Source organism: Bicyclus anynana, chromosome 4, assembly GCF_947172395.1.
Source record: "Bicyclus anynana chromosome 4, ilBicAnyn1.1, whole genome shotgun sequence".
Lineage (NCBI taxonomy): Eukaryota > Metazoa > Arthropoda > Insecta > Lepidoptera > Nymphalidae > Bicyclus > Bicyclus anynana.
In genome coordinates, this window is record NC_069086.1 from 10,860,517 (window position 1) to 10,882,971 (window position 22,455).

Genomic DNA, 22,455 nt, shown 5'->3' on the forward strand with positions numbered 1-22,455 from the left:
TAATTATCATCTACAATTGCACCAAGAATACACTGCAATATAGCGTATAAATAGCTAAATGATTTATTCCTGTACTGGCAATCAATCGCAAAGTGGCCGTTTAGAGCGTGCGGTATATGCACAATTATAGCTCGATGGAGTTAATGGGGAACGAATCAATAAGATAATCAAATGGTTTATGGGATGGATCATCGTCATGATAATTGCGTGTCATGTCTTTGTGGTATAGAAATAACGGAATGTTTTAAAATGCGGAATTGGCTAGTAGTCGGACGTAGAGTTGGCTTCGCTGCCGAGGTGCCTTGAAGTTGAAGCCAGTCGGCCGCCGTCCGTTCGCCGGGACAGCGCGTACCGACGCGAGTGTCAAGAGCCAAACATCGTAGCCATGCCGCCCACGACCATGATAGTGCCTTGTGCGTTGCTGTCTTTAAATCTCGTAAACATTATTTCTATATTCAATTACTTTAAAGAAATTTTACCACACGGATTATTCACAGTCAATGTATTATTTCACATTGTGTGCAAAATGTGTTACAGTTCCAGTGGATGACGTAAATATGTTTACTACTACGTCTCGTAGATTTAAAGGCATTTTAAATCTGTGTGAAGGCGAAGGGATGTTCAGTGCGTTTGTTGACCACGCGTTGTGTTTACGTTTTCGTTCTGGCAATGTGTTGATTCCGAATTGGATTGTGTTGGCCACGTTTTTGTGCTCCGAAGTGTCAACATTAACATCTGTTTCATACAAACGGTTGGATTTCTGTTCTATTTTATATTATGTGGTGTTACTCTTCAGCGTTATTTAGTTGCAATGACCATTTGGAGTAAATGTCGTAAAGATCAAATCTCTTTGGTCGCTGATACTTCAGTACAGTATGGTGAACAATCATGGCAAGTAGGTGGTTTATGTAGTTCATGAATTCGCAGACGTGTTCGCCGCCCATGCTGTCCCCATCAATCATTCAATGGACACCAGGTTGTACCGAACGTTCACCTTTATGGAACACTTTCTAAATTAAGGTGTACGAGTATCATCACATTAGTCATTGATATTTATAGCCAACTAAATTCGTATTCGCATGTCTTCCGGTAAAAATGGAATAATGGACTGTTGTTTATATTGACTCTACATTTATCGGTGTCTTATTTTCTTGGTTTATCTTTGCCTTCATTTTAGTTTACATTACTGCTGTTTGTATTTACATTATTAGATTATTCTTCATTGTACAACACATATACATTACTATAAAGACCAAAATGAATCGATCGATCGTAATGATATATACGAAATTGAGATTCTGTGTAACAATTGTCATCCAGTGTCTACTGACAAGCCTTTGTGAATATTATACAATAGGTATATGTCATTTCTCAGTTGATTTGATGATGATGTATATTAATAGGTTGTTAATAAATACCAAATTAGTGAACAGTACCGCAGGCGACCTTATATCAAAGCGATCTGTTTAAGGCAACCTTCAGACTGGGCAGATTAATCTGCTGTATACGTATATACTTACAGTACTAAATGACATTAAATAATTACTTTACATTCCCTTTTTAGTTTCCATAAAATTTAAAAATATATAGCGTCGTTTCTTCAAATGTATTTACTGTACGTACGGTTTGCCTTCGCGTCATTGCGTGTTGAACGGCAGTACAATTGTTAATAATTAACTGTACTTCTTTTGCGTGCTTCAATCGTATCAAAGAAATAGGGTCAGAATATACACACATCACATATACTACGTTGCCTGGCAACGCTGGTTGTTAGTAATTATTATTTATCTATAACAGTTTATGAATAATCATCTAAAGATGCAAATGTGTCGGTCTCCCGTCATTGTCTTCCTGTATGTTACGACTATAAATGGCATTATTCACGGCACTGACGTAGATCTACGTTAGACACGATGCTTGTTGTTAGATTTAAAAGCGTGGGCTTTTGCTCTTGAACACGTGATAATGTCTATTTCATATGTATGTAATACGGAATCGGTTGGCCGATATCACACTTAAATGTGATGCATTCGACCTATCGAATATATCTAGTAAAGGATAGTCAGATATAATATGAGATTTATATTATAAACTCTACTGACTTGACAATAGTCGTTTTGCTAAATTTTCTTTTATGTACATAAATACTAAAACGCTTAAAAAACGGGTGAAAAATACTTTACGACCTATTCGGTATATTTATTCTATGGTAGAGGTAGTAATAAAGTGTAGCCTATGTTTAGCAAGGATAAGGAGGTTCTTGCTAATGGTAAAATATTTTTTCATAAAGGACCAGTAGTTGTAGAACCTATTTAATTTAAACAAAAAAAAATCCAAATTTACCTCTCTATGTATTAATATAGATATTTTTCTAAATATTTTTCGAAAGCTTATTTTTCATATAAATTTGTATAAAGACACCTTTTTAATATTCTTTACAAGTTACCCCTTGACTACAATCTCACCTGATGGTAAGTGATGATACAATCAAAGATGGAATCGGGCTAACTTGTTAGGAGTTTGATGAAAATCCACTCCCTTTTTGGCTTCTACACGACATCGTACCAGAAAACTAAATCGCTTGGTAGTAGGGTGTAACCTGTAGTGTGGTAACTAGCCACGGCCGAAGCTTTCCCACCAGCCAGACCTGGACCAATTAAGAAAACCTCAATCGACCCAGCTGGGGATCGAACCCAGAAACTCTGTCTTGTAAATCCACTGCCTATACCCCTGCGCCACAGAAGCCGTATTTTTATAAAGACGTCTAAAAAAATAAAATGACATCGCTATGTCTGATAATTTATGTTATCAGTTCAATAGTTCACTATACATTAATTTATAAAAGCTAGCGTGCAGCGTAGTAAAAATATTGATGATGTCACCCTGAAGTGCCACTGACCTTTAGCCGGCGACGTCAGAAGTGGGATCGTAAAAGGATATATTATTATTTAAAAATAAACGACGAAAGTGTTCGTTTCCACATACAAACACTTTACACTGCAATCAGATTTTTTTCAGCGAAAATGATATCGCTTTTTAGGAAAAGAGTGATATTTTTATCGCCTATTACGGTTGTACGAGATAAGTTTGTACAACGTTGATGCGGTAATATGATATAATTGATAGCTATTCGAAATAAAGCCTCATATAAAGAAACTAGTTGGTTCAGGATGGATCGGTGTAGGAAGAAACGGAACCCATCGTTTACAGTCTTGTTTAATTTTTTTTTTATTAACTAACTTTACAGCTCTTACTTCTAGCCCTTTTGAGTCTAGTCTTGCTTAAAATTTTCGGTCATTTTGGAGTTAAATGTCAAAAATGAGTTGTGAAAACGTCATAGACGGTATATAAAGTGTAATCTCGTTTTCTTATTCCTTTAATATACAAAGATATATATTGTGTTTCCCTGCGGACTGGTCATTTTATATGGTTCAGAATCGGTCGTATGTTTTGTATCCAATTATTTTGTTATGGTTGTATAATGCAAAATCACGATTGTTTTGTGGATTTCTTCTGGTCACAACTTACTCGTATCAGTCGTGTTGTTGTATAAAATACTTCCTGTGGTGTTCCTTCTAAACGAATAAGTTATTTTGTTGCTGCGTTGACTTAGTTCTTCATAATATTGAGTAGGTAAACGTTAGTTTGTGGTAGTAGTAGTAGATACACATGTATTGGAAAAAGCAGCATTAACCGTGTAAAAACCGTGTTAAAGGAATAGTATTTCCGGTTGCGCCGTTATTGGTTATATTTTGTATATTTATCTTCACGAGATTATCTCGTTCGTCTAATGTTAGAGAGCAGAGCATTGTACGATGTGTCCCTAGCATGTACTGTTGGTGGTAGGTGATGATTTCTACTTAAAATCAGATGGTTTGTCTGCTTCGTCAATTGGTAATGTGAAACAAGAATGAGTTAAGTTGATTCCACGAAATTGGATTGCAAATATCTAATCGAAATATTATGATGTTTTCCATTTAACATAAGATGGGCCAATTACTTGTTTCGTCAACCATTTACTCTAAAAAAATGTGCATGTCTGTATTCTGGACGAGGAGAGAAAAGAAAGAAGAAGAAAAGAAAGATCTTTATTTTTAAGTAATGCCACATATCAATTAAATTGTATTATGGCTTAACTGGCCACTCAAACATTAGAACACTAAAGAATTCCTTGTAATTTGTGGTATGACCTAGAAAAAGGCCCCAACTCAGCATTTTGAGAGTTGACTCTATCTAATTTTTTTAATTCTTAGTGAATTATTATGGGTATTTAAGTAACGTAATATTGCGCAGGCAGCGAGGCGTCGCCACCCCCCTGCGAGGTGTTCCTGGGCGGCTCGTGCAACCCCACCACATGGAGGTCAGACATCGCCATACCTATGCTTGAGAAGATGGGCATCACATATTTCAATCCTGTGAGTATTCTAACAGTATAATTTTTAAAGTTTTTTTTTTTTATTTCTTTACAAGTTAGCCCTTGACTGCAATCACCTGATGGTAAATGGGTGATGCAATCTAAAATGTAAGCGGGAAAACTTGTTAAGAGGAGCATGAAAATCCACACCCCTTTCGGTTTCTACACGACATCGTACCGGACCGCTAAATCGCTTGGCGGCACGTCTTTGTCGGTAGGGTAGTATCTATTGTTTTTTTGAATTAGTTTTTTCATAGGCAACAATCTTATAGTATTTTAATATTTTTCAAAACGTGTCTAAAACTCTGTATACGTAGAGATAATTAGTACTCGTCAATCCCTTATTACAATTTCGTCTGTTTTGTGTACTCTTGACCTGGCATTTATTGAGAACGTCCTAGATTTACTCTAGCAACGTTCGCCTTAAATATTTAAATCACTAAACTATTCCCATCATCTACCCTTGCCAACATTTTGATCTACCCTTGCCATACAAACCATTTTGTAGTCTTCTTTCATTCATCCTCTCTACGTACCCAATCTAAGCTTACCTCTAACCTCTAAATGTAACCCTTAAAAGCTCAAGTACCTAATTAGTGGACGCCTTATACTAAATATGTCACATGAACTAAGTGAGTAATCTTGTATCCGATGATGTGATCAGTTTTTCTGGTGGTGCCATGAACCTTTAAATTTGAATACATTGAAATTTTATCACGTCGCGTCGATATGATGCCGCTATACATAGCCTGTCTGTAACTAATGTACGGATGCAAATTTATGACATTTTTTCTTTGTTTGTGAAAATTATAATATATTTGTATGTATATACTGCATATTATAACCGGCAATTAAGCCAGCTTCACATTGGCAACAGATAGGTTAATTATTATCTATCGTTTTTTGTATGCTACATATTTTTGTAAAATATAATATGTGTATGCTACATATGTTTTACAAAAAGCGATGGATGATCAACGCACTTTAGTAAAGATTACAGTCGGCAAGACTTTATCTGACATCGTAAACAATTTTATCAAGACTCATGCTTGAATATTTTTTTACAAATATTCAAGATTGATTTTATAATATACAAACCATCTTCGTAATCACTATCCGATTGATGGAAATTGAAAATCGTTTGATAATAATCCTTTCAATAGTTTTTGACCTTCGAGAGTAGAGTCTGTCAGGGGCGGGAACTTTGTTTTTAAAATAATTGTGTAATGATGATAGGTAAGCGCATACCTTTGTCATCAATTTATTCAGAATAGAATGAACTGCGACTCATCGTTATTGTAATACCACGGCTATAGGTACATAAATTAAAATATTTTTTGATTTAGAATTTAGAAGTACATTTTCGTGTTAACTGTTTCATTAGTCCAGTGTTGACCATGCTAAGATAGATGATGGATCATGAAACCTTTGGTTTAAGTCCTGAGTTACGCTATGAAATATTGCGATGTTCTTTCTACCAAGAAATACTCCATAGCAATCTGGAGTTGGGAAGTTAGTGATCTATCACCCTCGTTCCTTAGTGAACAAGTAATAAGTCGATTTCGATCATTATCATTAATTAACATTAGATGGTTACAGAGTCGAACCAATCCACATTAAAGTGACTTGGTGGGTCTAAGCTCCAACTGCCATCTCCTTTATGCAGAGAGTTAACCCTGTAGTGCGCCATTAAAAATAGGCTGATGTTTTATGCTTAAAGACTGGATTTGTTGTCTTGAAGTGTATAAACTTCTATATCCATGTTTATAATATTAACTAGACTTAGAAGAAGATAGCGCATGTTCCTCAGGTAGATTCTGTAAACTTCCCCTACGTGATTGCATTGAACAAAGTAGGTGCTGATATAACACGTTTGTTGTTAAAATATATCAAGATAACGATAAAGTTTTTATCGATAGGATATTTTGGTATTCTTGCTAGGATTGTATCACTTTTGTAACCAACTTTATGTGTCAAAAACACGTGTCGCTGTATATCTTTTTATATCGCCTTGACAATGTGTACCTACGCAAAATATCATGATGGTCAGGATTAGTTATTATGTGAAAGCGTAATATATTACCTGACTTTGCATTAATACTTGAGTTCATTACTTGAGTTGGAATTTTGAAAAAAGATTTTTTATGAAGAACTTGAGCCATTTTTTTATATGATAATGCTCCCTGTTCACTTACAAAATAAATGATAAAGGAAGTAGTACCACTCAAGACAAGATAGAGATTTTAGAGAACATACTTTTACATTGTTAACGTTTTACTTTATTGAATCTAGGATGACTTGAATCTTACTTCGCAATCTGAATTGTTGATTCATTCAGTACCTAGAGTTCGACCGGAAAATATTAGATACCCCATCTGTTGCTGGTTGCTGCTGAAATTACTGGCAAACACCTTCTTTACAGGGACGATGTTCCTCGCATGCAAAGTGTTGCTCTCTTATATGCAGGCATTGCTCGTAATATCAGACATGCCAGGCTTGTTCCGCATAAAAAAATCCGCATTTATTTTTTGAAACCGAAATTTCAATACATTAAATTTGCGAAAAATTGACATTAAATAAAGTTTAACTAGTGTGCTCGTTGTCACGTAGCAAGTAGACGACTGGTCGACGGAACTGATAGAGGTGGAGCATCGTGCGAAGGCGGAGGCGCGGGCATTGTTGTTCGTGCTGGACAGCGAGACGCGCGCCGTCGCGGCCAGCGTGGAGGCAGCGCATCTAGCTGCGGCGCCTCGAGACCTGCTGCTGGTGCTGAGGCCTTACGCGAGACATCAGGTCATCGGATCGGAGGCCATCTCTGACCAGTGAGTATGAAGAAGTGAATGTAAGCGTCTTTTAGGCAATAGAGGTGGAGGCGGCGCATCTAGCTGCGGCGCCTCGAGACCTGCTGCTGGTGCTGAGACTTCTTGAGAGATTTCTTGTATTTTATGGGTTGATAACGAAGATAGATTCACTTTTTAGAATTAGCTATGGCATTAGCTATAATATGTGCATCTAAGGCTCTAATGAAAATCTTCAAATGAACGGAGCGAATGCCGAAATCATTGTAGTCTACCTACTTATAATAATTAGTTTTTATAAACAGTAGATAGATAGGTAGGTAGGTACTGTTGTGTAAAGAGTTTCAAGAGAAATGTTTTACTTTACTCAGGTACGAGTATATAGTTGTTAAACATTGTGCATTGTAAACATTAAAGGTAAATATTTTAAGATCATTGATTAGATGCATGGTAACGAGAAAATAAGCGAAAGGCCCCGGCGTTTGTTTACTGTGAGACAATTTCACCTTGACTAATGCAAGACATTTGCATTGTGGAGGATCTCCCATTATTGTGTGTAAATGCGTCTTATGTTATGGTAATGCAAGGCTAATAGTTAGTGCATTAATTTCAGGGAGTACATTGAGCTATCGCGAGCCCGCGCAACATTGCAAGAAGCGGTAGAAAGGCGAGGATTGCCCGCATTCACGGACATTCCCACGGCGTTGCGATGCGCTCGCACCGTTCTGAGAGGCGCGAGGACGCACCCGCGTCACCCCTTGGGTCACACAATCCTGCGGTTGAAACGCGCGTACGACGCGGCGGGCGGCAGGAACGCGCGGTTGACGCGCGCCCGAGCCGTCGAAGCGCTCAAGGACGCGACGCGGGTACCGCGCGAGCTTGCGGAACGTTGTTTACCACCGAGTGCGGATACTATCGACTTTGAAACCTTTTGTCGAGTCGCCGAGCTCGCTGCCGATGCAGGTAAAAATATTACAAACCCACACTAATATTAAAGTTCAAATAATTAAGTTTATAATATTTTCAGAGATGGGTGTCCTATTTGTTTAATATCAATCCTAAGATTCCTTGGCAGAGGTTAAATGAGTCCCTGCTACTAAGCAAAACAAGGCCTCTTTTTGTATTATTCTTTCATTGTATACGAGCAAATTTGTTTCTGATTGGAATTGTATGTTTTTAGATAAAAATTGAACAATTTTCAGCTCGGTTTGATAGTGTCGGTTGGGTAAAAGTGATGTTTGTTGAAGGGCAATCACCGCACACTCCGTCAGGGTCGAGCGTGGCGGCGCGCGTGCGTCGCGCGTTTCGCACGCTCCGTGATTTGCTCACCTCATCTACCGTGTCCCCCGGTGCGTCGTGCACGCCAAGCTTTACCGCGCTCTATAGTTTGTCAACTTCCTACGCGATATTTGAAATTCGAACGAAATGTGCTGTAGGCGTAAATTATTATTTATTATTTATATCTATCCTAGCCAATCTTCTATCTATCTTAATAATCTTGCGTTCTTGCTGTAGTATCGCTAAAGAAGTTGACGCTCTATAATTACCCTAAGCGTACCGTTGTCTAATGATGATTGATTGACTTAGGTCTTAGATTGAAGGCATAGGTAAGACGTTTATAAATGCATCTTAATTAGTCTAGTGATTCATTTAGTAACCAAAATCATTTCATAAAACACTAAATGATTGATTTGTTTTACTACATAACAACATATTTATGTTTTTATATACCTACTCGATGAAGTAAACGAAACTTATAACAGATTTGTTGTTCTGTCCAAGTTGATAAATGTAGAATACTACTTCAGTTCTGAATTATATGAAAGATAGAATGTGACCTTGACGTCGAAGTCATATAACACAGATTCGTTAAAGATTCCACTAAAAATAGCCAGTGCATTGCGGATTTTGCCAGTAATGTAGGTACTGGTAACATTGAATAAGTTTTGCTTACTATTCAACCTTCTTTTAGCTTTTAAAATTTTTTCAATATTGATGAACCTTAACTCCGTATTATATTATATTAGGCATTTAAATATAGATAACTTAGTCTTCATACGCGACAAATTATTATGTAATTCGCGACACTTCACTGTATATTACCTACGTAGAGACTATCTCTACCATTACGAGTATAATATTATTATTTTAAAATTTAAAAAGGAAGATTTTGGTTTTGGTAATTATTTACGATTCCAGAAATACTATTTGTTTTTATTAGAAATGAGGCACTTATGAAATTCATTATCCATGAAAAACTCATGTGAAGTAACGTTTTATTTATTTCTTGTAAATAATAATATCACTGAAGTGATAGCTAATAGACGTTACGTTAATTTTCCTGTCGATTATATTATGTGCAGAACGGTGCGCTTAGGAGGTAGTCTAAGATCCCGAATCTCACCGAACTTTCCCGATCGAGTTTTCTATTGAATCAACCAATGTGCCCTGTTCAGAGTTTCTTTTTATTAGAAAACTCGATGTGGTTAGGTCGATGTACTCCAGGATCTTGTACTAAGAAGGAATTACGCATTCGTAGAATCAGCATATCATTTGCAATTCAGTTTTGGTTAATTTCTTATCATTCATCATTTTCCCGCGCCGATAATAATGTGAAATGTAATAATTCGGCATAACAGCTGTAAACATTTGCTTATCTTATCCATTCTGCCCTCAAGGAATTACATCACTCATAGTTTTCTTTCTGCGAATGGATTTGTTTTCGACGTGATTGTGTTTTTTTTTGTTTTGCATTCCTTAGGAGTTTCTAGATTGGGGAACTGTTTTGATTTAATAGTTGTTTATTATTTTCAGTTTGTTATTTTTTAAGCTTTGTCACCATCAATGTAAATATTTTTCCATTTATGTTTGGCTTTGTCATGTATATTTTATCTGTTGTAAATGATAAGGACTTATGACTCTTAATTCGATTTCCTTGTTGTATCAAGGAGAGCGATTCCTACAAGGCTTTTCCCGCAAATTTATCTGTTGTTGGGTTTGTTTCTTCCGTTCTTAATTGTACATACTTTTAATAAAATTTCCATTTTTAATTTGCAAGAGTCATTTGGGTGATGTTTTTTTTTTATCGCAGTGTTTGTAGTCAGCGGTGGTAAACCTTTTTTTTTTTCTAATAGATTATATATTTTTTATAGAATATCAGAACCGTAATGGGACGGAAACGGAGAATGCTGAGTCAGTAACGGCGAAAGTGGCGGAGAGAGGTACAAACCCACCCAGAGAGCACAACTGTTTGCGAGTACACAACCCTAGGCTCAGGGCGTACGGGCAGAAGCTGTCATTGAAGATACCGAAGGTTTGTTTTGTATGACTTAATATTCTATTAGTGATACTTCAGAAATCAATCAATATACGACAAAGAAGATGTTAGATCTTAAAAATAGTTGAATAATGTTGAAGATGTTAGATGTTGAAAATAGCTTATCGGTAAATCAACGACTCTTTTCGAGGGGTGGTGATTCGATCCTCGCTCCGTTACACTGTAATATGAGTCGGTACGATTATTGTCGTACCCACTTATAATACAGTGTAACGGGTATTTCCTGGCTAGTCGGAGGCGAATGAGAAAGCGTTTGTGAGAAAATGTTTGTGTTTTAACATAACCTAACAAGTTCAGATTAGACAAAATATAAAACAATAACAACATTTTACTAATGGAAGAACAGTGTTTAAAAAAAATTAAGAAATGCACTCACATCCAATTTTCTTTTTTCTTTGATTTGTCCATTGTAATTTTTTACTATTTTTATTATGCCCGCTGTAATATTTTGTAACTCTATGATAAATTTATCCAGATTGACAATTTAACGGTTTCACTTCCGATAGATATAATATACCGAAAAATAACACGTTAATATATATACGTATTTATTTATTTTTTTATTTAATACTCTTTATTTGTACACCACAAAAAATACGTATCTTCAGTTCACAATATGAAGGTAGATTGTAATATCAGGAGTGAGATTATAAACTAACGTATTTTACAATTTAACCGTAAAATATCCACTCCAAATGCGACACAAGTCCTTTAAGACTAATTGGTGGGGAACGTACCTTATACCTACTTCTTGTTTTTAACGGTTCCTTTAAGTATGACAATGAAATAACTGTGTGTGGTTTGCAGAACGGTGGCAACAGGAGCGCAGTGGACGAGAGCACGGCGTCGGGCGGCAGCAGCGGCGACGCGGTGTTCACGCCGGGCACGGAGCGGCGCCTGGAGCGGCTGCCTGCCATGCTGGGCGCGCCCACGCACGACGTGTATCTCGGCGGGGCCTTCCCTGTGAGTGCTTCTCTATCTAATTAGCGTTGCCTGATTTTGCCAAGTCTGGTTCTGAAACATTTTAAACTAGCGGACGACGTGTCCGCGTGGAATTTAGTTTTACACAAATCCCTCGGAAACCATAGATTTTTCCGGGATAAAAAGTAGTCTATGTGTTAATCCAGGCTATATATCTTAATACCAAATTTCAGCTAATTCGGTTCAGTAGTTGAGGCGTGAAAGAGTAACAAACATTCATAACATCAGAATCATCAGTTTTCGCAAATCTCGGGAAACCATGGATTTTTTCGGAATAAAAAGTAGCCTATGTGTTAATCCAGAGTAAAATCAATTTCCATTCCAAATTCCAGCTAAATTGCTTCAGTAGTAGCGGCGTTATAGAGTAACAAACATCCAAACATACATCCAAAAATCAATAAAAAAACTTTCGCATTTATAATATTATAGGATAATAAAAGCGGAATATAGTAAAAAACTAAGCCAACGCTCAGCGGAGACGTCATAGTTGTGAAGTAGTGCCACTAGATGGCGCTGTTTCGATTCCTTAGAAATTCGCGTTTACGTTTACGCGAACGTCACAACTTGAAAACATTGAAAACTCCCGCTAGGCGCTCAGAAAAAAAACTCTAGTTATATCCGTAAAACTGGACTGAGCCTGTCTTCTGAATCGGGAAGCTTGGCAACGCTGCTATCTAGATACTAATTGTTACTTACAATTAAAATTCAGGCACACAACAAAAATAGCAAGTTAGTTCCGTGCTAATTCAACATTAACTTGCTTATTCGGTAAAATAATTTTAAAATAAAGTGTTTTACGACCAGCCTACTCACGCTACGCGTCATTTCTTGACCCACAAACTTTGAATGTCAGTTACCATATTAACCTACAATTTTAAGAGAGAATGCCAAAACTTTCACTAATCCGCTATGTTTAAATACTGGCAACTTCGTGTTTAAATTCGATTAATTAAAGATTTTAAACAAAATTTGTCATTGGCATATGATAGTGATGGTACAGAGTTAAATATTATCACAATAAACCTGCGAACCCACATTGGTGTACAATTGGAGAAGCAGTTTTTAAGGACCAAACACCATCTTCTACCTATATCTACTCGTATCTATGTTATCTAAACCCTATAGAAATGGTTGTTTCGAGCTTAAAACCTTAAGAAGCCCTGCTGTGCATCAATAAAGATTTCATGTTCTAGTCTGAATGCACGCACATAAAGACACCATCGTAAAAATTAGTCAGGATATTTTCCCAATGCCTATAAGGCCGAGATAAGTGACCTTCCCTAATAAGTGACCCCGCACACGTCAGCCACAAAACGCTGCTTTTAGCTTTAGGTGCCGACGTTTGTGATTGTGGCGTGGCACCCTTGTGCGGGGAGACTTAGTACTAGCGGGAACTTAAAAATAGGCTGATGACATCGATCTCCTATTAAAAAGTGGATGCACAATCAGCGACAAAAAAACGTCCCCACTCAATGAGTGCTAAACACAACTTCTTGGCACTCAATTCAAGTAGTCGCATTTGCAAATTCAACGTTAAAAATTGAGTTTAAGGTTGAATTTGCATTTGCTCTGAATGTGGGATTTTATTTAATATTGGATTACATTTAAAGGATATTAGGTATAATGTTCTTCACCAATAATTGTCAAAGCAAAATTGGCCAGTTTTCAAGTGAAATTTTCTACATGATTGTGCGTCCTTTATAAGAGGTCAATGGTTGATGGTGATTTATTATAGAAGCAATTGTTCCACAGTCGAACAGCACGCGACCCGAGGAGATCCTCCGGCGGGAGGGCTTCACGTACGTGGTGCCGCGCGCCAACGACTACACGCGCATGTTCTCCGCGCCCGCGCGCCGCACCGCGCCCGCGCCCGACTCGCCGCGCCGCGACAAGAAGCCGCGCCCCGACACGCACTCGCCCTCCCCGCCCTCCTCGCCGCCGCCCTCCTCACCGCAGCCCTCCGTGGAGCTGCGGCAGAGGGCGCCGGACGCGGAGAGGGCCGCGGACCGGCTCAGCGCGTCGGACTACTACACCGTCTCCGAGGATGTCACGCCGCAGCCGTTTAAAGGTAGAATACTATAAGGATCTCAGGTCTCTATAGGACCTGCCTCGCTAGAGGTTAGCCCTCTGTCAAAATACATGATCGTGATCTAATGTTCATACAAACTGCATATACCTATAGTATCGATGTTTTATTGTGTTATAATTACACGTGTGTGTATTACGATTTAAAATTTATAGTTGTTTGTAGTATATATTTATTAGTGTTAAATCTTTTTCATATGGGAGTTTACCTCGTTCCCTTTGAAAAACGACAGACAATTTTGTTGGTGATTTGAGTGTGATACAAGTCCAATGGATAATTGGTCTGAGTCTCCGTACTTCATGACCAACCCTTTTGTAGTATTTGCCCACAGTCCAAATTGACCCTGAGACCTCTTCAAGATATACAATAGCCTAGTACATGACAAAGCTTTCTCGAAGCTATTTCGATAGAGCCGCCGCCTATCCTAACTAACTTGTGGTTGGGACTTGTAGTTTCACCACCGATCTAAACGCCAAATGTAGACAGGCAACCCAAAAACTTCCTTTATGATCTAGACGATGCGACGACAAAACTACCGACAACGCTAACCAGGGAACACATACACAAGCAAAACACCGTCTTCGGCGGCGGAGACGAGGTTACCGATATCTCAGGTCTCTCGGACTTGGGTATCAACCAATGTCACGGGGGCTGATACACCTCAGGCACACAAAACACCTCTCCCGAACGGCCCTCTAAGCCGAGGTCCAAGTCTCAGAGGCAGTGGCGTAGCTTGCCTTGGCCCTGTATCAAAGTTAGTTTGGGGGTCCAATAGACGAGAGGGAAATTCCAAAAATCTCTTAAGCAGTTTTTTTTCTCCGTCTGTGTGTGTGTAGGTTAAATTTTACAATTTTTTTCTTTCACACTTACGACTGGGGCTGTGTATTGTATGGGGGCCCCGTATCATTAATACGGCTGATACGGCGGCAGCTACGCCTCTGCTCAGAGGGACGCCCTTAAAGAGTTGTTCCTGGCATTTGGCAAGCAATCCATGAATTTAACAAGTATTATATATCGTCTTGTGTCTTAGACTACAAGTTTGTTAGAGGTTGTCGTTGACCAGTGTCGTGTGACCCCTAGGCACGTACGACGAGGAGCAGTTGCTGGGGTCCCGAGTGCTGGTGTTCGCGTTGAGCGCGGAGGCGCCCAGCTTCTCGGCCATGGTACTGGCGGCGCACTACATGGGGCTGCGCGCGCCGCACACCGTGCTCATAGTGCAACCCATGGACCCCGTAAAGGCACACCCGGTAAGCGCAGACTTAAACCAAAAATATTTTACCCAATATTTTAGAATTGGTGCCCAAAGCAATAGGGATGATGACAGTTTTTTAAATTGCATATTAATTAAGAGTATGCTAATAGTAAAGCAATTTTGTAAAATTAACAGGGTATCTGCGATTATTATTATTAGTTTCAGAGCTACAGGGTCAGATTTGCGGCGTTGCCGCGGATCCCTGAAAAACGCCCCATACAAAATGGTACTATGACGTCGTAGGCACTTAGTGATCGTTAGATTTGTATGGACGTTTAAACAAAATTACTAATATCTTTGTTATTTCTTCCTTTATGTTTATAGTTCAAATACTAAAAAATGTTACATTTAATGTAAGGAAGCTAAAACTGTATTTTCATTTAATTACGATAAAAGATTTTTAATAGATTTTGAAATTTTATAATCTTATTTATTTTGCAATTATCTACTCAATCTTTGCTTTTTATGTATAAATTAGTTAACATTGATCTTATTTACCCCAACTTATTGTAAAAATCAATATATTCAAACATAGTCATCATCCCCATTGCTTACATAGCTAATCCAGGAAGCCCAGCCCTGTAGTTGGAGCCTGTATTGATGACGACTGTTGTTTACAGTACAGCGAAGCGGCGGTGCGAGACTACAACCGCGGCCGCCATTACCTCACGGACCTGGCGCGGCGCGCCGGCGTGCCCGTGTTCGACTCCGTGGACGACGCCATGGCGTGCGTCGTGGCGCGGCTGCGGCCCGCGTAGCACACACACACAGTACATAGTGCTTAGGGTATGCACACACACAACATGACCTGTTGCCATGTCATCGATTCTCTTTCTAGAAACGCTAACGATTAGAAAACTTAGAATTTAAACTATCGTGAGTGCTATATTAATTGCATCGCGGCACGATCTTAACTGCGAAGCGGCTGCGTGACGCGCTGCTGCTCGCATGGCGCGCTGGGAGAGGGGTTGAATGGTGGGGAGTGAAGGTTCCGTTACACTCTCCAACGGTTCATTAATGTCGTCTTCATTAGACACGTCTTCTTGTAAGCAAACCGAACTAACGCTATCTTGTTCCAAGTTTGTTGTATGTGACAATGAAAGAAATAGCGGTTTCCACGTATCTTACGAGGTACTAGAAACTTTTCCCTTGACAATACAGAATGTATGGGAATTCACTATCAAGTTAAGATCAAGTTGGTCAAGATCAAGTTGTCAATCGGATCTGTCATTCCCATACATTTTGTTGGTTCTCGAAGCGTTAGCGTTTGCAGAAAGAGAATCGACGTGCTACGTGTCTACAGGCTCAGGTACTTTAAACAATGTGTCCACTAGTCTGCGTTTGTTACAATTCATACTTCAGGGGTCGCCAACCTTTTCGATTCTCACGTTTTTAGTTCACCACCAGTGGCCTCGAAACTTGAATACTATTTTTTAAATACTGTTGTCTAACAGATGCGTAGATAATTTGATGTGGATATAATCTTACTGTTCTAGTCTTGGGCAATGGTCTGACTTATTTTTTTTTTTTTAAAGCATTAAACATTTTTGCACGTTGGAGTATATTATCTTTAATTGCGTTAGTTTATCCGTATAATTATTTTTTTTAATTGCCGGATAAAATTAATCTAAATATACACCGTGTATTTTCCTTCGTCTTGGGCATAGTTCGGACTACTTTTAGTCGAGTACGAACAATTTTTGGTTACTTGACTAAAATACTAAAGTACTCCGAACTAGGCCTTCAACCGCCCACAAATCCCACATAATGTACCCAATGTATTTTGTCCATTGGTGTTATTATAACAAAGTACAATTCAAGGAGTTATTATTGTAACAAACTTTCAAAAGTCGATTATTTTAAAACATCCTGTATTTTCAAACACCTGCCTATTCGACGCGATGCGACGCTATGTGACTCGGTGGTCATTATTAGTTTAAACTAGGTTAAAGTTCAATGACTTCATACTTACGAAACAGAATTAAACAGGATGTTTAATTTTTTTTTATAAATTAAAATTATTTTTTTTTATAAATTAATATTTTGATTTTGTAATAAACGTTAACTAGTGGATTACAAAGCTCAAACGAGTACACAACAGTTACATCACAGCACACTATTTAATTCCTATCGACATAGATTATACTAAATTGTGAATTATTTAAGATTAAGGTTTTTATTTAGGGAATATGGTATGGACATCGCGTTTCTTCTAGTACGAAATAAACATTTTAAAAACTTATTATTGAGAAATGGTTTTAAGAAATACTAATTATTATTATCTTTTTTATTTGAAGACATTTTTTTTTTCTAATTATAGGACATGCCAGCGTAGGCATACGTGGGTATTTATTTATTTATGAATTACTGTCCTCACCAGCGTACTAGAAGTTTAGTGAATAGAGCAACGCTTGATTGAGGATATTCAGAGGGACCTAGTGGCAGTTTGGTACTGTGTCAATCACGTTAACGTAAACGCGAATTTCTAAGGAATTGAAACAGCGCCATCTAGTGACACTGCTGCACAACTGTTCCAATTCCATATAAATTCGCGTTTACGTTAACGCGATAGTAACAGTATGAAAACATTGAGAACTCCCACTAGGCACACTGTTCGTCAAATCTCGGACTGAGAGACCATATTTCGATTCCAACACAACTAATCGCTTTGGTACCATATTTTTATTATTGGCATACTTTATTCATTCAAAAACAAATATGTTAATAACTAAATTGAAACTGAAAATTAACAGTGTATTAAATTTATAATGACTAAATTGGCACACAACTGAAAAGTTGGAGGTGTCCCAGACCGGATTCGAACCCACACCATCCGGATACTGAGGCAGAGGTCATATCCACTGGTTTAGGTAAGTACCTATAATGAAATCTAATTAAACAACATTTAACAGAACTGTTGCGGAGTTCTAATCACAATGTAGCATTGAAATTACTGAAAATTAGTATCAAAGCGATTTGTTGCATTTATGAAAGAAAATTAATTTTATTTTGTTTCCATTTCTGAAGATCGCGTTGTTGGTCGTGAATTTACGCTGACAAATATATGTCTAAATATTAAAAAAAAATAAAGTGAATCTCATGATGCGACCTCAGATTCCTCATACGTAATTCCATAGTAATATCACAAGCTACGTAATAAAGACATCACATGTCATCTGCCATAAGGGTATGTCCAACTCCGGCTAGAACGGCGAGACGGTTATAGTGTAGATATTTGAAAGTTTATTTCAGTTTATTTTTCACGAAAAACAAAATATATCGATTTGCTTTAATGAAAACTTATTTATAATATACAGTAATATCGGAATAGCAATATCAAATCTTTTTAAAAACCTGACAACATTGCACATGATTATTTCTTCATAGAACTGCATTGTTAGTGATATTCTAAAAAGTTTGTGATACGGTACGAGTAGCTATTTTAAGGTTGTATATTGAAGGCTTGATGATGATGATGATGGCATTTAAGATTGACGACCTCCGAGCGCAGTGGTACGTGCAATGGATTTACAAGACGGAGGTCCTGGGTTCGATCCACGGCTGGGCCAATTGAAGTTTTTTTTTAATTGGTCCAGGTCTGGTTGGTGAGAGGCTTTGGCCGTGGCTAGTTACTCCCTACCGGCAAAGGCGTACCGCCAAGCGATTTAGCGTTCCGGTCGTGTAGAAACCGAAAGGGGTGTAGATTTTCATCCTCCTCCTAAGTTAGGCCGCAGCCATCTGATATTGCATCATCACTTACCATCAAGTGACATTGTAATCGAGGGCCAACTAGTAAAAAATAAAAAAAATCTTCCTTAAAAGGTTCATGTCCTATTGTAGGTTACTGTATTTTGACAATGCACGTCTGAAATTTTACGGAATTCTACTGCTATAATAAACTAGCCGTCCCTTTCTAACTTTAAAGAGTAGAAACAAGATGTCAATATTCTAATTGTCAAATATACATTATCAGGTTTCTGAATTAAAGTGTATTATTTCTAAACCGAGCTGTATGCATTGATTTTTTTTTTTATAAAATATGTAACAGTTTTTATTACAGTATTGTTAACATTAATATAGAATGACGTAATTTGTGTATCTACGCTATAATCAAGTCGCCCAATAGCCCGGAGGCGGCGAGTAGGTTATCGCGACTAGGAGTCTCATATAGTGTACTTATCAATGTTATTATAATTTCAACACTTAGTGTAGTACAAACAAGTCTCTCTTATACTTCGTCACTCTCTAATGTATTATATTGTGAAAGCGTAGTAATATTAATGATGAATCGTCTCAGTAGCTCATAAAATAGTTAAATATATAAAAAACCTTGACTGTTAGGTACTATATTATTACTACTTACATACCTCATTTTATGAATTAATTTTTTTTATTAAAATTGTTATGCAAGGTCCTTTATTTGATGACTTTATAATAATAGGATAGTTGACTCATATCAAATTTAATACAAACAATACTAATTTGGATTGCATAGAAAACTGAATTTAAAAATTATGTATTTACCTATTAAATTTTTTCAATCGTCAAAAACGCTGTCGTTCATTTTTTGACGTCACTATGTTACTTGATGTTACTATAGGAATAAACGTCAACGTCAACTAATAATTTTGTCAAATTTTGTGTGTTTGTGTTTACGTGACGTCATGAAACAGTTAAAATATGGACCATGGCGATAACGTTTTGGCTCGTATCAAAAAGTATTCATGTTTCAATAAAATATAATAAATTGTCTTCAATCTAGTAGAACGCTAATGAACAATTGAAGACCCTTTTAATAAAATATCTTTGTCAATTTTCATCCAGACTCATTATTCTGTTTTGGACAAAATTCAGTTAGCAATACCCTTTATAAGAATAAATGGTATTGCTTACTCAATTTTGTTATTTATAAAACATGGGTCATACATAATTTTGTAATGATTAGCTAAAGACAAAGACTTATTCGTTTTCCTAACAGTCAGGTGTTTTATACATGTAAATCAATGTAAGGAAATAATGAAGTTAATTAATAAATAAACTTTGCCGATTGCTGATGGGACATTGTATTGCTGTATTATGCTATTATGTAAATTGTGTCGTTGCAAAATAAATCATTCATTCAAATTACTTTTTCCTGACACTTCAAAATATTTGTGCTTTTGTATTATCTATGAATTTGACATTTTCAATTGCATTTTTCAGTGCCTCGTTTCCCTTCATTCATACACAAAACACAAGCACTATTTGTTAATGTATTGAGTTGCCAGGAAAAAATAACTTACATGATTAATTTAATATATATTTATGGCTACTTTGGTGGTTCATCATCACCACGCGGTTCGACTTTGTATGAAAGGACAGAATGAAAGGTGATGGTATCGCTGAGCGCAAACCTTGGCGGGCAGCTCCATACTGATTAATCTTGTTCATACATTTTGTATGAACCGGATCATACAATGGCGTAAACATATTTCTAGAGCACACCTTAACAATTTACTCTTCAATTAATTTATGTCTTGTATGAGCCATGCATGAAATGTATGAAACAAAGATGGTGCGACTTGACCAAATATGTGCGAGCCTTAAATCTTGAGTTCAACAAATCACTGTGATGAATTCGTGTAGTAAATTTTTAATCTTGTGAATTTTCAATGCATATGTAGATTTTAGCATAAATAATGTAGGATTAATATAAGTTACGCAGGCGGATAAATTTAAAGTCTCATGTTAACACGTTTTAATGACTCTTAACATGACAAACATCATGCCAATACACTATCAAGAAAAAGCTACGTACACACTATAGTACGTTTGACGAGTCGAGATAAAATATGTAAACTTTTGAATGGTGGGAGGCTTCGGACGTGGCTAGTTACCACCATACATAAGACGTACCGCCAAGCAATTTAGCGTTCCGGTACGATGTCGTGTAGAAATCGAGAGAGTTGTGGACTTTCATCTTCCTCCTAACATTTTTTTTTAAAAAGAGAATGTTCGCCATGTATTTTTAAATATGGCCAATATTCCCATTTCCCTCCAGCTAGTCAGAAAGACTGTGTTAGGAGTGGGTACGACAATAGACCAACAGGGTGGAGATCGAACAATCATCCTTCGCTGATGAGTCCGACCGCTCTTACCGTTGAGCTATTGGGGCTATAAAGATTTATCTTAGATTGAAATTTATAAAGATTTATCATAGATATCTTAGATTGCATCATCACTTAACATCAGGTGAGATTGTATTCAAGGGCTAACTAAACTTGTAAACAATAAAAAAAACTACTTGACCGTTACTAAGATATGTATGCGGAAACGAGTGAGTATTATATTCTCACCTCTGTCGTAAGCTACCATCTTGTCAATTTGTTTACATTCTATATCTCGCCTAGTTAAACGGAGTATAGAACAAGACAAAGGTATTTAATTATCGCGTATTGATGATAATTTTAAAAACAAAAGAATGTTTTTTGGAGTTAGCACCATCATTGCTTTAGAATCGTGCGATCAAATTAGGTATTTTTATTTTATTTCAGAATGTATGTATCTTTTTAATTTTCTAGTGTATTGGCATATGTAGTTAAACTATACAAAATAATTTACAAATATGTTAACTTAACCAGTCTGCAGGCTTATGCTGTAAGATTTTTTGACTACAGAAATTCACTGCGAAGCGCTAAGTTTTAAAATAACTGCGATTTATTGAATGTCGAATGTCATAAAAAGATACAGTATAACCCTGCTGGAATGGAAAGTACAAAATATATGTCTTGCTCACGTAGCACGTTTGAAGAGTATGTTGTAATTGTTATTTGGAAAATATTGTTATGCAAAATTATAACCTTTATACTCATTTTTAATCTAGATATAATTGATATGTTACGGGCTATTAATTAGATAGATGAATAATACAAATACAAAATAGTGATAAATGATTTTTTGACACTTTTTGATTTGTGTTTTACATATTCTATATGCATTAATTTTGGTGTCATTTGCCCGTAACAGACATATACAATTCTAAAAAAATTGATAAGCAAAATTTTAAGAATCGCTTGCAAAATAATAAATCGAGCTTGTAAAGCCTCGATTCCATACCTAAACTAGGTATAGCGTAGTTAATATTAGTTAATTTAAGTTGTAAAACATTTGACCCACTGTCGCTAAAATATTACAATTTTATATAATAATAATCGGCAAATACTATTTGCTAGTCACATCCATTAACAATTTAAGTACTTTGTAATATTGTTTGATAGTACAAATATCTAATTTATAGAAAAAATATTTCATATATTAATTGTAATTATATGCCATGTACGCTTATTTTAAACTAAAAACATCACATGTAAATATAGAAATTTGTAATTATAACTGTTTTTTATTTCGTAACAATTCTTGCAAGTAAATTCGAGCTCAGCAGTGAGCCGAATATGGGTAGATTGATGATGATATGTATGTATCCGCCCGCACTTCAAGACTTAAGTGTCATTTGGATTAGTCATACTCAATACTCATTTGTTTCTGTAAGATCTCTCTGGACTCTTATAATTCACTTCAGAAGACCTTTTCAAAAATTAAAATTCTTCT

General features: G+C 36.8%; 1 protein-coding gene across 4 annotated transcripts in view; it reads left to right on the forward strand.

The window, feature by feature from the left end:
* Window positions 1-22,239, forward strand: part of LOC112043347 (uncharacterized) — a 97,444-nt gene extending 75,205 nt beyond the window's left edge. For 3 of the 4 annotated variants that reach the window (XM_024078727.2, XM_052881261.1, XM_024078722.2), the window contains exons 6-14: window positions 4,294-4,415; window positions 7,025-7,236; window positions 7,826-8,175; window positions 8,460-8,561; window positions 10,365-10,525; window positions 11,357-11,512; window positions 13,283-13,598; window positions 14,697-14,863; window positions 15,489-22,239. In XM_024078727.2, coding sequence (XP_023934495.2) covers window positions 4,294-4,415; window positions 7,025-7,236; window positions 7,826-8,175; window positions 8,460-8,561; window positions 10,365-10,525; window positions 11,357-11,512; window positions 13,283-13,598; window positions 14,697-14,863; window positions 15,489-15,626 — 1,724 coding nt within the window. In that variant the 3' untranslated portion in view covers window positions 15,627-22,239. The remainder of the gene's footprint in view (window positions 1-4,293; window positions 4,416-7,024; window positions 7,237-7,825; window positions 8,176-8,459; window positions 8,562-10,364; window positions 10,526-11,356; window positions 11,513-13,282; window positions 13,599-14,696; window positions 14,864-15,488) is intronic. The other variant, XM_024078725.2, reaches the window with a different exon arrangement.
* The last annotated feature ends 216 nt before the right edge of the window (window positions 22,240-22,455 follow it).